Genomic DNA, 15,785 nt, shown 5'->3' on the forward strand with positions numbered 1-15,785 from the left:
TAAGTGGCACAAAAAATAGAACTAAAGTAATGGATAATCCTTGAGAAAATTGATAGAGCAAGTACAGGAATGAACTTCTTTCAGACATATGACATTCCTTAAATAAACCTAGGGCATTACCACTCTTAGAAAGATTAGTTCTGAACTCATGCACTTTGTCAACTATCCTATAACTAAAATACTTAACCCGTGAACTTTCTTTTTACCTTGAAGCATGGATTTAAATGGGAAGTACACTGAATTTAAACCCCAGTATCTACACTTCTAAACTCCTTTGCCTTGGATGTCTGATATCACGGAATAGGGAAACATCATGGACTTTGATGTTATACTTAAGAGGATTTAAATTTTCTTTTGGCTCCCTACTATACTTCATGGGCCTATACAAATTATTTAATGTCTCCCTGCCCCAGTGTTTTCATCCATCTGTAAAAGGATGTTAAGAGAATCTAATACACAGAATTTTAGAGGCTACGTGAAACTGTATTAATAGGGTACCACTAAATAAACAACTGCACTTTTCCTCTTTCTAGTTATCCTTCTGGTAGATTAGTGAAGCTGAATATCTTCATAATTATTTGCAAAGTCATTTTGTATCTCTCCACTGGAAGTGCTAGGCAATTGATGTGTCCTATTTTTAGTGCTTTGTCTCTTAAGTGAAATAGAGAAAGAGTTAAATAAAGTCCTTCCAGTTAAGAGTAAGCATAAATCACACGGCATCACTCAAGATCAATTTAGAACATTAGTAATAGTTGCATGGTCTGTCATCATATATTAGTTCTCTGCAAGAGAAAACTGGAAAATTAGCAGGGTTGAAGGTGATGAGTTAGGTGTCCTGGTTAAAAATCAGAGACCCTGGGGACACTGCCTATCTAAGAAGCACTTCCACTTTCAAAGACCTGGAAATTTGGAGCTTGAAACTATCTATTTCTAAAAGAAAACCATTCAAAATCATAGTGAAGGAAGCTGATAGAAAAAAGAGATAATGAATACATTTGAATTACTCAAAAAAATTGAACTTCACCATGAAAGTATTTTTAATCATTTTTTAATTCTTTATATACATTATTACACTTATTTTAGGCCACTCCTATACATTCTGATATATCTAAGTAGATATACATATTTGTAAATAATTTATGGATAAATATCATTAAACTATTCTGCCAAACAAACAAACAAAAAAGCTATTTAAGGAGCTATAAAAAAAATCTCTTTTCTTTGCATTACTGGATGATGTGACCTATTACAGAATGAAGATTTAGAATGTAGGAATGAGGGCCTTGAGAATTTCTATGCTATAAGTTTAGCAATTTCAAGCCAGCAGAGGGCTCCATGATTTAACATGATTCTTCACATGCAAAATCCAGCAGGAACCATTCATTGGTAAGAGAGAACAGTAGGGTTTAGCATTTGTTATGGGCTTAAGAACTTGCTCTGACTCTGTGTTAAATTAAGAAGTATAAAAAGATGAATGAAGCAAAGCCAAACCCCGACTTCTGACGTTTGAGATATAATTTGTTAATTTTTCCATCATGCAAATATAGTCTTCCTCTGCTGTTCCCATTTGAAAAACAAATGTGTTTCAATCCTGCATCACTAGTCCACATAGCACCTGGACTCTGTTTCTTTTAATAGTTCCTTGTTTTTCTCTGTTGTAAGCTTAAATAACATGCTCAAAGATGATGTCAGCCACTGATCAGATCTTTTTAACCCAGTGATAAATATAGGCAAAATTCAATGAGGACAGCATTAATTGTCTTAGTGCTTGTAACTTTGATTATTTGATTTCTCATTTCAAATCTAAGAATTATTGGCAGAAAGGGAGAGAAAAACTTTTTCAATGATTTTCTGTCCTCCTCCTTAGAATCTTTTCCTGCTTATCCATGTTAGCTCCCTCCCATGAGACACTTGGCAGATTTGTATAATCTCAAAGAATAATGGGTGCACAACATCTGGGCACTTTTATTTAGAGAGTTTTACTAATATTATTGTGACAATTTAAAATAATACATAATTACTGCATATTCCCCAATCTGACAAAACAAATTGGCCAAACATATCAGTCATATGCATTGTAAATTAATGTCAAATACACTAATTCTGACAAATTTTATTAATTTTCATTTCAGTCATATCTTTTTCTGTACTGTAGCTCCTTAGGTTGCGTGGTTTGCAAAGGTAAATACAGCCAGAGGCAGACATCTAATGCAATACATTTTTATAACTACAAATATGTATCTAAGCACAATTATAGCAAATATCAAAGAAAAATTGTCAATGCAAAGGCGATTTTCATTCTATTTACTGTTTTTAAGTTTTTCCCATTCCTCTGCTTCCTGTACTCATCGGCTTGGATGCTACTAATGAATATAACATCATTTTATTAAAAAGGATCAATTTTCAACATAAACAATAGAGGAAAGTAAATGCAACTGACTTTAATAGGACATAATAAATTTGAAAAGCAAACAATAGTAAAGAAATACATTTCGCTTTCATTAATGAAACGATCCATGTAAACATTACATAAAAATAATTATTTTTCATAGGCATTAACAATTTGTGGTTGTGAACAACTGGTTAAAACAAGAGAATTATGCACATACTTATGTTATTTTCAAGGCCTGGAGGCAAGTTCTTGCATGCTTCTTACTCCCCAGAAGGCAACACAGATGGAAAAAAAAATCTGAAAAAAAGAAAAAACAGATAGGAAAAAATAAAAGTGAATCAATATTTAATACTTTTGTTCATCTGAGTTAATATCGTTCTAGTAGAAAATGAACATAAAAATTTTAGACAGTTGAATTTTTCGAATTGACTTGAGCAGTTGTTCACTGATAGAATTTAGCAAACCCAACTTAAATATGTTATGTGAAGACAGGAGTGGGTGTAAAACGTTTTGCTTCTGTGGCTTTTTTTACATTCAGCAAGCTGAGTTATTTCTAGGGATAGGGCTAAATAGGTTAGGTATTGAATGAAATGGAAACTTTCTTCTGGCAGTTGGGCATACTGTATGTTTTATGTAGTGTATTAAATGATCTCATTGCTTATATAGTTTAAGAAGTCTTTGGAAAAGAAGAAATAAAAACATTGTTCAAGGATCATTCCTCTCTAAGGCAAAGTGAGCTTGCCTACCGTGAACTTACCCAAAATGAGTAAAATTACAAACACTACTGCTAGCATACCTTCCCAGTCTTTTGATGTTATCAAGTATAAAAATTTAACTGCAGAATGTGCTTTAAAAGCTAAGTAATTAACTAAATCATAATAAGCAGCCTCAAAGAGTTCATGGGGTGTGCTCTTTTGCACTCAGATAACACCACACATCCACAAACAAATCACTAATAATTATCCAAACAGAACTCTTGGTTTCTAATAACCCTAGCAAGATAGATGACATCGCCATCTTCAGTGACAATTCATGGTTGCCGGATTTTTCACTATGCTTAATCTAAATACCAAATGCTGTAATGCATATCTTCTACTCTTTTTGAGGGAAATCCAGTCACCAGTCATACAGTTTTTTACCATCAGGTATTTCCTAAGTCAAGCCTCAGTGCTTTTTCGTGTGGATTAATAATTGAGCTGCAGGATTGCCTTCATGATCCCCATTTCAGGTGAGTTAGAATTAGAATGATGATGAAAGTGATGCTCAACAACCACAGTAATGGGTATAGCTTTGTAAGAATTTCTCCGATCTTTTCTTTTTGTGAAAACTTCCTCTCTGAACACAACCAGTTGTCTCTCCCCAGGAAGAATATAATTATTTCTGAAAGATCCATAAAAATATGCAAAGGAAGCACATTTAGGACATACGATTGAAGCATGGGAGCATTCTGGGATGAGGTGAAGTCAGGGGTCATTACTGAAGTCAGCCATTAATTCACAGAAAATACCCTGAACGCTGGTGAATTTACTATTAACGATTGAATATGGAAAACAAAGATAAAAATTTATATTTAGATTTTATGGGTAAGTTGTTTAGTTTCACATGAACCTTCTGGACCTTTCCAGAGAAACATTAGCCTTCACATTATAGAGTTTGATAGCTTTCTTCAAATCCATGCATTCTTTGCAGCCTATAACACATACTATGAAAAAAAAATACTAAAAACAAAGCCAGCAATTATATTGAAGCAGAATTCAAGCATAATATTAGCATTTTGGAATTGCTTCAGAATTCAAATACAATCTATTTAAGAGCTGATTTTGATTTTGTTTCTTTTGAATGTAATTCAAAGAAATAACCTCATGGGATTTCTCCTCATGTTGCCAGGTAAAATAATCCTAAATCAAGGAATGATGTGAAAGTCCTTAGATGTGTGCACTGAGTTGCATTTGTCTAGAGATGGGTTAATGTTGACAGAGGGAAAGCTGACAAAAGAGTTTGTCACAACTGACAGAAATGAGAAAGCTATAGTATCAAGGCAAACAGCTGAATTTGGATCCCTATTATTTATTGAGCATTTAATAAACACTTGGCATTGTGCAAGACACTGGAGTCTGAAATCCATTTGACAATAGAAGCTTCTGTTGGTTTTGAATCTGGTTTCTCTGCCCACCAGGATACTCTCCTTGGAAGCAGGTGAGAGAGAATTCAGTGAAATCCCTAACTCTGTATCTAAAGTTTTCCAAGTGTGGCATAATTCCCCTCTCCCTGAGTCCCTGACCTCCAGAGTATCCATGAATTTATCTGGGTCCCCAGAAATATTAAGAAAATCTTCCTTAAAAAGACAGTGAAAATGCCTGCAACTCTAGTTCATGTCTTTGTTGTTAATCCACTACTTCATAGATAAAGCTTTCTACCTTTGAAACTGTAATGCAAGTCCTATTTCCTTTAGAAAACCATCCCTAACAAAATCCTTCCTGTTGACAATTATTGAAAATGCCTTTAGTTTTGTGCCTAAAAACAAATGCAATATTAGACTTTGTTTCTCTGGTTTTTGCAAGTCCCTACATATACTCCCTCCAAATCAATAGAAAGCTGATGAAGCACAGGGATCAGACTCAGATTCGGTTTACACTGGCTGCGGCCTTCAGTTGGGTTGGCATTGTCTAAGGTGCCTGATCTAGATTAGGATGTTGAATTCTCATAACAAACTTTTGAGGATTGGTATTCAGGTTGCTGATAAGGCAATGGGAACTCAACAATTTTATAGTTAACCAATCATTCATAAAACTAGTAAATATCAGAGTCTCAATTGTGTTTTACGTTTACTTAACATTCCCCAGAAAAGCTAACTATACATCCTGGGAAGTCAGTTCAATGAATATGAACACCAATAATGAATCCATTTGCTCTTTAGTAGTAATAACCTGAATTTGCCTGAGGATATTACTGAGTCACTTACTACTAGGTTTCTAGACCTTTTCACAATCAATGGTTTAAACAAAAATTGGAGTGTTTATATATAATGAAATCCAGATTGGCACAGGATCGTAGAGATTAAATACAATGAATATGTCCTTCTCAAAATATATGTGACCCTGAAATATTCCCCCCATTCCATTAGGAAATATTTAATTAGGAAAAAATAAATTTGCTTTTATATTTTAAACTATAATATATGTGTATCTGTATATATATCATGGTAGACTGCAATATATATATATATATATATCATATACAATTTTAAAGTAGAAAATTCTTTAACATGGACTCACTGTAACTACTTGATTACTCTAGTCATTCTGTTCAAAATTTTCCCATATTCAACTTTTTTCTTGGCTTTTGTTTTAAGCTTTTCACTTCAGTTCTCCATAGTTTACTAGATTAAATGTGTTCTTTTAGATAATAGTTCATTAGCACATTTCTCAATCAACTGCTAATTAAATGGAGACAGGAGAATTACTAGTTAGGCTAGTAGAAAAAGAAATGACAACCATAGAGTCTTCTCTGATCTATAGATATGATGTTTCCAGATACGTACAAACTCAATGCACACTTATTTTATCCTAGCTCTGGGCAAGTCCCACGATTTTAACAGCTGGATTCAAAATATGAAACAGAGGAAGTTCATTCTTAGTATCAGGCCCTGCTTGGGCTAACACATCATTAGTCGCCCTTGTCTTCGGGCTATTTCCTTGACTTCCCAGGGATCTCTACTGTGATGCCTGAACTTTGCCCTATACAGATGCTCTCCAAGTGTTCTCCACCCCTTTCCAAAACATTCGTCAATTGGCAGGTGTCTAATCTGAGCCATTTATCGGTACTAAAATGCCAATGGGAACTAATGTGTTATTGTGTCACCCTTCCCAGTTATGTCTGTGTTTTAAGAGGCCTTATTCAGAATGGATCTAACTATGAGGGAACCAGGCATCTCTAAGAGGAGAGAGAATAATATCACAAAGGGCATTTGTGTGTGCGTGGCATATCTGTAAATTGCTAACACTCAGTTTAGCAAAAAAAGTATCTTTGTCTTATATCTAACTATGTATATGTCTCCATTTGTTTGAATCCACCCTATGTATTAATAAATGAACTGACAGGCAAAGAAAAATGAATATCATCTTGAGCAGCGGGCAGTTTTAATTAGAACTAGCTAGCACCATCAGCAGTTTTTATAGAAATATAAAATAAGACTTCTTAAATCATTCAAATTTTAGATAACTTGCAAGTAAAGCTTTAAAGCTTTAAAGTACTGGAATTATTCACAAGATAAATAAAATATCTGGAATAGCTCAAGCTTATTTTGAGCTCAAACATGTATTTATTGTCACAAATATTTAAACAGAAGATACTAAGATGTAACATCTCATTTAATTTTATGCCTATTGGCAGCAGAAGTATAGGTAATGTACATATTCCTGCATCTTAAATAAGTTGAATGGATACTTAATCCCCTTTTAAAAATGATAAAATATCACCATTTACTTCATTGTATAAAATTTCAAACAAATTAAGTTTTCCCCTGGAATGGATACCCACATTTGTATCCCGAATTTACTAAACACTGGCTCTAAATGGAAGAGTATATTTTTACCTAATAATTATTTCTCGTCAAAGATGAGGTCTGTAAAATATGTTAACTGTCTATTTTACAATAATTAGAACAAACACAACAGCAATACTTTGTTTTAAGGGAAACGTTAAATATGCAATATGTTCAACTAAATTATCTGGAGAAAATATAAACTGATCCTTTGTTAAATATAATTTTTAACACACTGTTTTGGTTTTAGTAGAGGTTACCATTGTCTGCTGTACAAATAAAAATCTAAAGAGAGCTCAACCCTTATGTGCTACAAAATAGCATCATTTCCTATTAATGCAAAGGAATTAATAAGCACAAAGAGAACTAGAGTAAAAATTGCAGCTAAATGTACTGAAGTCTTCTGAAATGAAAACATGAGAAAGATACCAGGTAATGATAGAGTTTTTTCTCTAGAATTTTGCAAGAACCCAGTTGGACAAATGCTAACAAACAAAATGGACAATTGTCAATTTTACTTCTAGTGTATTTTATCTGTGAGCAAAATATTAAGAATCATATGCAGACAAAAATAAACAAAAAGTAAAGTCTTAAGAGAAATAATTTCCAGACATTGTACCTATTGCTTGAAAGCCTTGTGTCCTCTCCTTGTTTCTTTTCTGTACCTTATTCAAGAGAGGATACAAAATCAGCTATATTTAATATCAGGTCTCATAAGAATTTACTATCATTTATGTTTTAACTCACCACACTGCTATTATTTTGCATTAGTTTATATACATAAAACTGTTACCTAAGGAAAAAAACATAAAAAGCAAGTTTCTGTGAATGACCAAGTGATAAGGACACCATTTTTGAAAATAATATGTTTCCTCAAACATTAAATTATCTCTGGTATTAATTTTCTAAAACAATAGCATATGCTAAACGTATCATAATCTAGATTTAAAAAATAAAGTTAAGCAAAACAGAACAAAGTCTCAAAATCCTTTACTCAACAGTGAAAACTGAAAATTCAGATATTTCATGATTTTATTACTCAATAGGGCAGAGTCCTGAAATAATAGTAACAAAAAGTACTTACTTAATTTAGGCAAAAATGCAAACTCTTTCATTGAAAGCATTCCTCAGTCCCTCAAGAGATGATTACCTCTTAGTATGCACAATGATTTATTCATTTCTAAAATTCTAAACTGCCTGAGAAAGTGTGTCCTTTTCAAAAATATTTCTAAAAAATATCCTATTTTCATCCAGACCACATTTGAGCTATCACACTAACATTTGAAAGCCATAAATATTAGAAAGATTAGAGATCACTCAGAGGTCTCCAAAACCTACCTACGAGTCAGAGAATATATTTGAAGACAGTTGGCATGAATTAGCTACTGTACATGCAAAACCATCTGGTGGAAATTGTATAAACCACAATTAGCATAAAGTGAAAATAGATGCTACATTTCTCAAAAACATCTGTGAATTTTTCATCTTTGAATTCAGTTATGAATTAAGTGTCTTTATGGATACACTGCTTAAAAATTCCAGTATTGCAACCCTTATTGTGAATGTATGGCCATTCAGTAATATGGATTTAAATTGCTTCGATTAATTACTAGATTCTTGCTTTTCCTTTTATATGATGACACATCATACCCTTAGAATAGTTCCCTAGAAAATTTTAAATGTAAATATTATGATGTACATAATCTTAATATCCAGACCTCCTCCTCCTCAATTTTTTCCCCAGGTATGAGTTTTTTTAGTTTGAAGTTTGTCAAAAAGACACATACAAAGATATGCCCAACTTATCACAACTGATAAATAGAGGGAAGCTAGAAATAGCTAAAGTTGATTAGACATGATTGATATGTACAGGGTGACTAAAATATGTGCTTGTCAAAATTGAAGACTGATTTATCTTTTTCTAATCATCAAGATCTTAATTCTATAGGAGACTTTTTAGAACTTTTTCTTCAACTACAGGAGAGAAAACTATGGAGACATGGAGAGAGAGTTACAATAAGGACTAATTAACAATGGACCAAATTAATAATGGACTGCTTGGAACAGATGTTAGAGAAAATGTTGACCATTCTGATGGGGAAAACATCTTAGGAAAGGTGTACTTTATGGAAATAGTTTTTTCTCCCATAAACTTCCTCTTGTACTTACCATGAACCTCACATTATTTACTTTTTTTCAGTGTGAGAAAGAAATTTTAAAAAGCAGGACAGTGAAAAAAATTTTAAAGATGGTCTGTTTTAGTTTTTATGAAGTTGGGAATGAAATGAGAGTAGGAAAAAAGCAAGGCACTTGACGAACTTAGTTTGACTCTGTGCTGAGATGATTTTATGCATGAAAATTAGTGATGGGTAAACCACTTGAACCAAAAGACTGTATACAAACATATGATATATATGTGTACATATGTATCATAACCTTGCTAGTTGTCCTCTTGCCCTAAAGAACTATGACTGAACAACAGAACTTTTTTTGCTGAAGTTTGAAACAGTTTAGGGAATTTAAAAGTGCATTTATTACTTCTTTTTCACTTTCATTTTTCTGCAAATAAGTTCTGGCTACAACTAGAAATAGAATTACATTTAATTTTCCTGTGTATGTCTAACATCAATACAAAATCATTTGCTTCATATCCAGTAGGTTTTGAAACCAAAGCTTTTTAAATAAAATGTTGCTATATTAATCAAAGTTCCTGAGTATCCTTACAGAACTCTATAATGATGAGAAACATGATATTTAATCTAAAATCAAGGTACTACACCTTTCTGAGGCTCTTTCACTTCTGACAACTTAAATTTAAGGTGTTTATATTCTAAAATCAGAGATTAGATTCACCAAAAATTATCCAGGAATCCATTCAGTCATAATCTACCAAAATGACATTTTCCTAAATAGTCCTATCACCACAGCACACTGATTGTGAGCAAATCATAAATAGCAAAAACCTGCTTCTGCCATTTGTCTGGCATAAATCAATAGCTTAGTTCATCTCCTATGGATATCCACTTTCAGTCGTTGATGTACAAAATCTTAAATCTGGAAATCAAAATCTTAAATCTATAAGAGCATGTAGTTACAAAGGCAGAATACCCTTCAATACAGCACACCAGGATTTCTGGTGTGCTGTTAAATAATTCTTTGTACTTGACTACCAGCTAGGAACATAAAAAGTCCCTTAAAACTGAGTTCATTTTTAGAAAAAAAAAAAAAAAAAGCCATGCTTACAGAAATAATAATAATGTCTGGATGTAAAAACAGGACAGTATATCTTGGAAAGATATGTTTTGGAAAAATCCCTTGGTATTGTTTTTGCTTGTGTCAAAGGGATGATTGGAGCCCCAGTAGATGGGAACCTCCCAGAGCAGGCTAATAGAAGGCCAACAGTGCACATATGGCTTCCAGCTTGGGGAATTTCTCTCAATGTTCTGCCAGAGATGGGGCTGCCCAAATGGTTTCTCGCGTAAGTCCTAAGTCATAAACTGCATCCTACTCAGCCAACCATGCCAGAACTGGACCCCAGGGGATTCAGAGTCTTGGCTGATGGGAAACAATGACTGCTTCCTTAGGAAGCAACAGCTGCTTTCCTGAGAGACACCCCAGATGCCTGAATTTTCCCTTACTTTCCATTTTTTGACTACCTGTTCTGGCAACAGTTTCAACAAAGGGGGAGGCAGGCAGCAGGCACCCAGCTGTTTTCAATAAGCCTTGGCAACTTAGGTACTGATTACATAAACACTACAAACATTCAAAGAGTGTATTTTCCAGCTTTCAACCTATAAAAAAGGTGTAAGCCCATACCAATACCCCACATCAACTGAGCTCCAAAAATTACAATAGTGGTAATATTATAATAATGATAGTAATGCTAATAATAAAATACTTTAATTATGAAAGCAAAGATTTTTCAAGGAAACATGATATTGTGAACTACTGGAAAAGAGCTCAAATTACACAGAGAATACTGGATAGATGAACTCTTCATGTTTCAGAGACAAGAATATATATTTTTTCCTTTATGAAATGACAAGGTGAAAATGTGCACTTAATTTTCTTGATTTCTTATTTTTCCCACCAGCCAGGCAAAAACAAACAAAACAAAACAGAACAAAACAAAAAAAAAAAAAACAAAAAACAAGTCAGATGTTGCATTATCTGTTTGCATTACAGCACATTTTCCTTTTCTTTTATCTATATTCAAAACTATTATATGTAATTTAACTCAATATATATAAAAATCAATATATGTATTATTTACATAAAATCAATATATATATAAATCAACATATGTAAAATCTCCAAGTAAGTATATTAATATATACTGTATAATATAAATTAGTATATTAATGCAGAAATATAGCAAAAACATTGATATACATTTTAATTTAGATGGATTTTCCTGGCTTTTAAAAAATACATCTATTTTCTGGCTCTGACATTGGCAAGTAAAGGCCTTAAAAAACTCACTCAAGCTTTTAGATCAGAAATGCAGCTTTATTTTTCTTAATGTTTTCTTTGACACATTAGATCAGGAATCTATTTAAACATTGTAGGTACTGAGTTGGAGCTTGTGGTGCCCTGGAGCTAGGTACCTTGGAGCTATGTCCCCAGAAAAAGCCATATTCTTTAATGCAATCTTGTGGGGGCAGATTGATTAATCTTTTTGATTAGTGTGTGACCTCTTTATTGAATGTTTCCATGGAGTTGTGACTCACCCAACTGTGGGTAATAACTTTGATTAGATTATATCCATAGAGGTGTTACCCCACCCATTCAGTGTGGGTCTTAATGAAGTCAATGGAGTCCTATAAGAGCTGATAGACAGAAGGAGCTCAGTGCTACAGCTGAGAGAGAGAGTTTTGGAGAGATGCTTGGAAGCTGACTGCTTTGGAGATGCTAGCCCAAGTTTGCTCCAGAGAAGCTAAGAGAGACAAACCCAGAGACATTTTGTAGGACACCATTTTGAAGCACAGGAGCTGAAACACAACCTGGGACAAGCAGATGCCAGCCACATGCATTCCCAGCTGACAGAGGTGTTCCATACACCTTTGGCCATTCTTCAGTGATGGTACCCTACTGTTGATGCTTTAGTTTGAACACTTTTATGGCTTAGGGCTGTAACTTTGTTACCAAATAAACCCCCTTTATAAAAGCCAATCCATTTAGGGTATTTTGCATAACAGCATCATTAGCAAACAAGAACAGTACACCATAAAAATACGTTCCAAAACTTAATCCATTCTGGTGGATAGGAACTCTTGTAAAGAAGACCTTTTGATGAGGTTACTTAAATTAAGGTGTGGCCCAGCTGAATTGGGATGGGCCTTAATCCTATTCCTGGAGGCCTTATAGGGAAACCAGAAGCTGGAAGCCAACAGTGAACAGAACCAGGAGAGGCCAGAAGAGTTCACCATGTGCCTTGACATGTGATAGAGAAGCCAAGGACCAAGGACCACCAGCAGCCAGCCCCAGAAAACCACAGTCTTCTGGGAGAAAGCATCATCTTGAGAACCCCTTGAATTTGGACTTCTCCTAGCCTCAAAACTGTGACCCAATAAATTCCCATTATTTAAGCCAACCTATTGCATGGTATTTGATTTAGCAAACAGGAAATCTCCTGTTGGTTCTGTTTCCCTGGAGAACCCTGACAATACAGAGATTTAGTAATCTATATTTTCAAATGACTGTTCAATTTCCTGTTTAACAGTTATGTTCTTATCATAGTTAAAGAACTGCATTTCATTTTCTATCATAAAATTCTCATTTATTTTTACTTCAATAATTCACAAAAACCATCTTTGGCTATGCCTTTCCTCCATGATGATGGTATATATTAATTGATATGGCTTTTACACTGAACTCTTTCAAAGAACAAATGCTGTGGAATGGCAGTAGCAAAGGGATTGTTTTTCAAACTTCTTTTAGGAAAAATGTTTTGGCAAATTGACTAACTCCTAATTCAAAAATAAAAAGCTAGTGATAGGAAATCATAATATGATAGGTAAATTAGTAAATAGACTAAGACTGATACACCAAACACATCTTGAAATTAACTTGGGACATAAAGTGACCAAAGTAAAATCAAAACAACTCTGGAAAAGAACAGGAAAACGAAGTTGCAGTCCCAATTCAGCACTAAATATTTTGCCTCAGGAAGCCACTTTGATTCCATTTCTGCTTCTATAAAAAGGGGTAACTGCTTCTCTGACCTTTCCACAGGATTATGGTGAACTTTGACTCATATATTTAAAATTGGAAAGTACTATAAAGATGTAAGGTAGACCATTAAAGTATACTATTATTATTGCTGAAATTATTTAATTAATTAAAAGTGAAAACAGGAGACATGAATTATAACTGGAATTTGGAGCATAACAGCTTTTAGCAATTGTCAGCTCTTTCTCAAAATGCCCACACATTAAAATGATGCTTTAAAATATGTAATAATTTCCGGAAAAATATAACTCTCCTGAAAGGTGGGCTAAGATTTTAGTGGGTAACTAACCATGAATTATAGATCAATCATTGTTTGGGGTATTTCCATTATGCACCTCACCCAGTAACAACATGGAGTTTGATAGTCTTGATCAGTTTTTGTAATATCAGTATTTTAAATTACATCTTTTAGAGACCTACAATCATTGCTAATTTTAATTCCTTATTTGTGACATACAAATATGGAAACAATAATAATTTCTAATGATCTCCAACATATCTCTCTTGCCAAATTACAGTTTTGATCTTTCATATCTTTTCAGATATGTTAAAATGGTATGTTAAAAATAATTCTTTTTACACAGATTTTTTTTTCCCAGGGAGATCCTAAGCAACAAAATTGAAAACATCATCATCAAAAATTCTACAATAGGCTGGTGGGGCAAGATTGTCACATAAGGAGGTGTGGAATTTAGTTAGTCCCCTAGAACAACTAGCAAATAGCCAGGAACAACTAGTAAGTAATCTGGAACAAATGTTAGGGGGACTTCTGTGACTGGACATAGTACACCAGTCTGGAATAGTTGGAATGGCTGAAATCACAGCATAGAACTGTAAGTAAAGCTCCCCAAACTGTAGCGCTGGTACCCCTCCCCCAATGGCACAGTAGGCTGATTTGGAATATGTGGGAAAGGAAGCAGGCCCTGCAGGGAGCTGGAAATGTAGCTCAAGCAAGCTCCAACTGCAGTTTTAATTAACAAATTTGGACTATTGAATACAAGCTATGAGCACAGATAAACTGAGAGCAAGCAGGAAAGGAACGCATAGATTTCTCCTGGCAGACAGGAGGCAGGGCTGATGGGGAAAAATTACATAAATAAATAAAAACAGAGGCTTTTGGAGTTAGTTAAGTGCAGAATACTGGAAAAGTATCCCTAGTAGCAACTCTAGTTCTTCCTGGTGAACTAGAGGGCTGGGGACTGTCTCTGAAAAGGGGTCTTCTTTCTCTCCTTTTTTTCTTTCTTTCTAAGTAACTCATTAGAGAATGCCTCAGGCATTTTCAGTTGTCAGTATTGCCCAGGCAAGGGTGGCATTAAGTTAGATAGAGAATCAAAGGAACAACTCAAGAGTAGGAGATAAATCCTTAAAGGGCTTATCTTCCCTAAGAAAAAGGGGAGGCAGGGTCAAGTTCAAGTGGCTGCCCTCCCTCAGAGAACTCTGACCCTAGGGCCAGATGATTTTAAAAACAAACAAACAAACAAAAACTTAAGCTTGGCTTCAGACACACTCAGTCCTTGGCAGAGACAGGGTCTACTGAGAGTTAAAGGCCAGTGGGGAGCTAAAGGCTAACAAGCACCACCTGCTGGGCAGGATAGGAAAGGCACAGCATCTAGAGGCCTCACAGGAAAGTCTGACAAATTTCTGGGTCTCATCCTCAGGGAAACTTGATACTGATTAGACCCTTTTCATGAGACCTGGGCTCATCTGGTCTGGGGAAATCTGATTGGGGTAATCAAGGAAACCAGATGCCTAGACAACAAAAATATTACAAATCACACTAGAAAAAATGAAGATATGGCCCAGCCAAAGGAACAAACTTACACTTCAAATGAGATACAGGAGTTGAAACAACTAATTAAAGATCTTCAAACAAATATGCTAAATCAATTCAAAAAATCAAATTAATGAGTTGAAGGAAGATATGGCAAAAGAGAAGAAGGATATACAAAAGATATTGGGAGAACATAAGGAAGAACTTGAAAGTTTGAAAAAACAATTGGCAGAACTCAAGGGAATGAAAAGTACAACAGAAGAGATGAAAAACACAATGGAGACATATAGCAGCAGACTTGGAGAGCCAGAAGAAAGGATTAGTGAACTGGAGTACAGGACATCTGAAATCCTATACACAAAAGAACAGTTAGGGAAAAGAATGGAAAAATATGAGCAGGGTATCAGGAAATTGAATGACAGCATGAAGGTCATGAGTATACATGTCATGGTTGTCCCCAAAGGACAAGAGAAGGGAAAAGGGGCAGAAATAATAATGGAGGATGGATACTGTATGGTCTCACTAATAAGCACTAACATTGATGAGCTAAATTTGAGAGTTCAGAACACAGGTTATCAGGAGATAGAAAGAGGTTAGGGATCGGTCATTTGATGTTGAAGGAGTACAGAAGGTTCAACAGAATTGACTGTAAAGATCCAGAAAAAGAATGGACAGCATAATAGTGTGTGACAATATTGTAAGTACTCAGAATAAAGACAAGTGTGAGTACGGTTGAAAGAGGAAAGCTAGGGACATGTAGGATATGAGCAGGAAAGACAGAAGATAAAGACTGGGATTGTACAACTTCACAGAATCTAGAGTGGTCAATGATGGTGATTAAATAAACA

General features: G+C 34.5%; 1 protein-coding gene across 1 annotated transcript in view; it reads right to left on the reverse strand.

Annotated features, from left to right (window-relative positions):
- Positions 1–1,077: 1,077 nt before the first annotated feature.
- The window catches only part of MEOX2 (mesenchyme homeobox 2), a 492,584-nt gene continuing 477,876 nt past the window's right edge, over positions 1,078–15,785 (reverse strand). Inside the window, exon 15 of the mRNA XM_037836821.1 lies at positions 1,078–2,689. Within this exon, the coding sequence (XP_037692749.1) occupies positions 2,621–2,689 (69 nt within the window). The 3' untranslated portion in view covers positions 1,078–2,620. The remainder of the gene's footprint in view (positions 2,690–15,785) is intronic.

The sequence above is a fragment of the Choloepus didactylus genome, chromosome 5, assembly GCF_015220235.1.
Source record: "Choloepus didactylus isolate mChoDid1 chromosome 5, mChoDid1.pri, whole genome shotgun sequence".
Taxonomy (NCBI): Eukaryota; Metazoa; Chordata; class Mammalia; order Pilosa; family Megalonychidae; genus Choloepus; species Choloepus didactylus.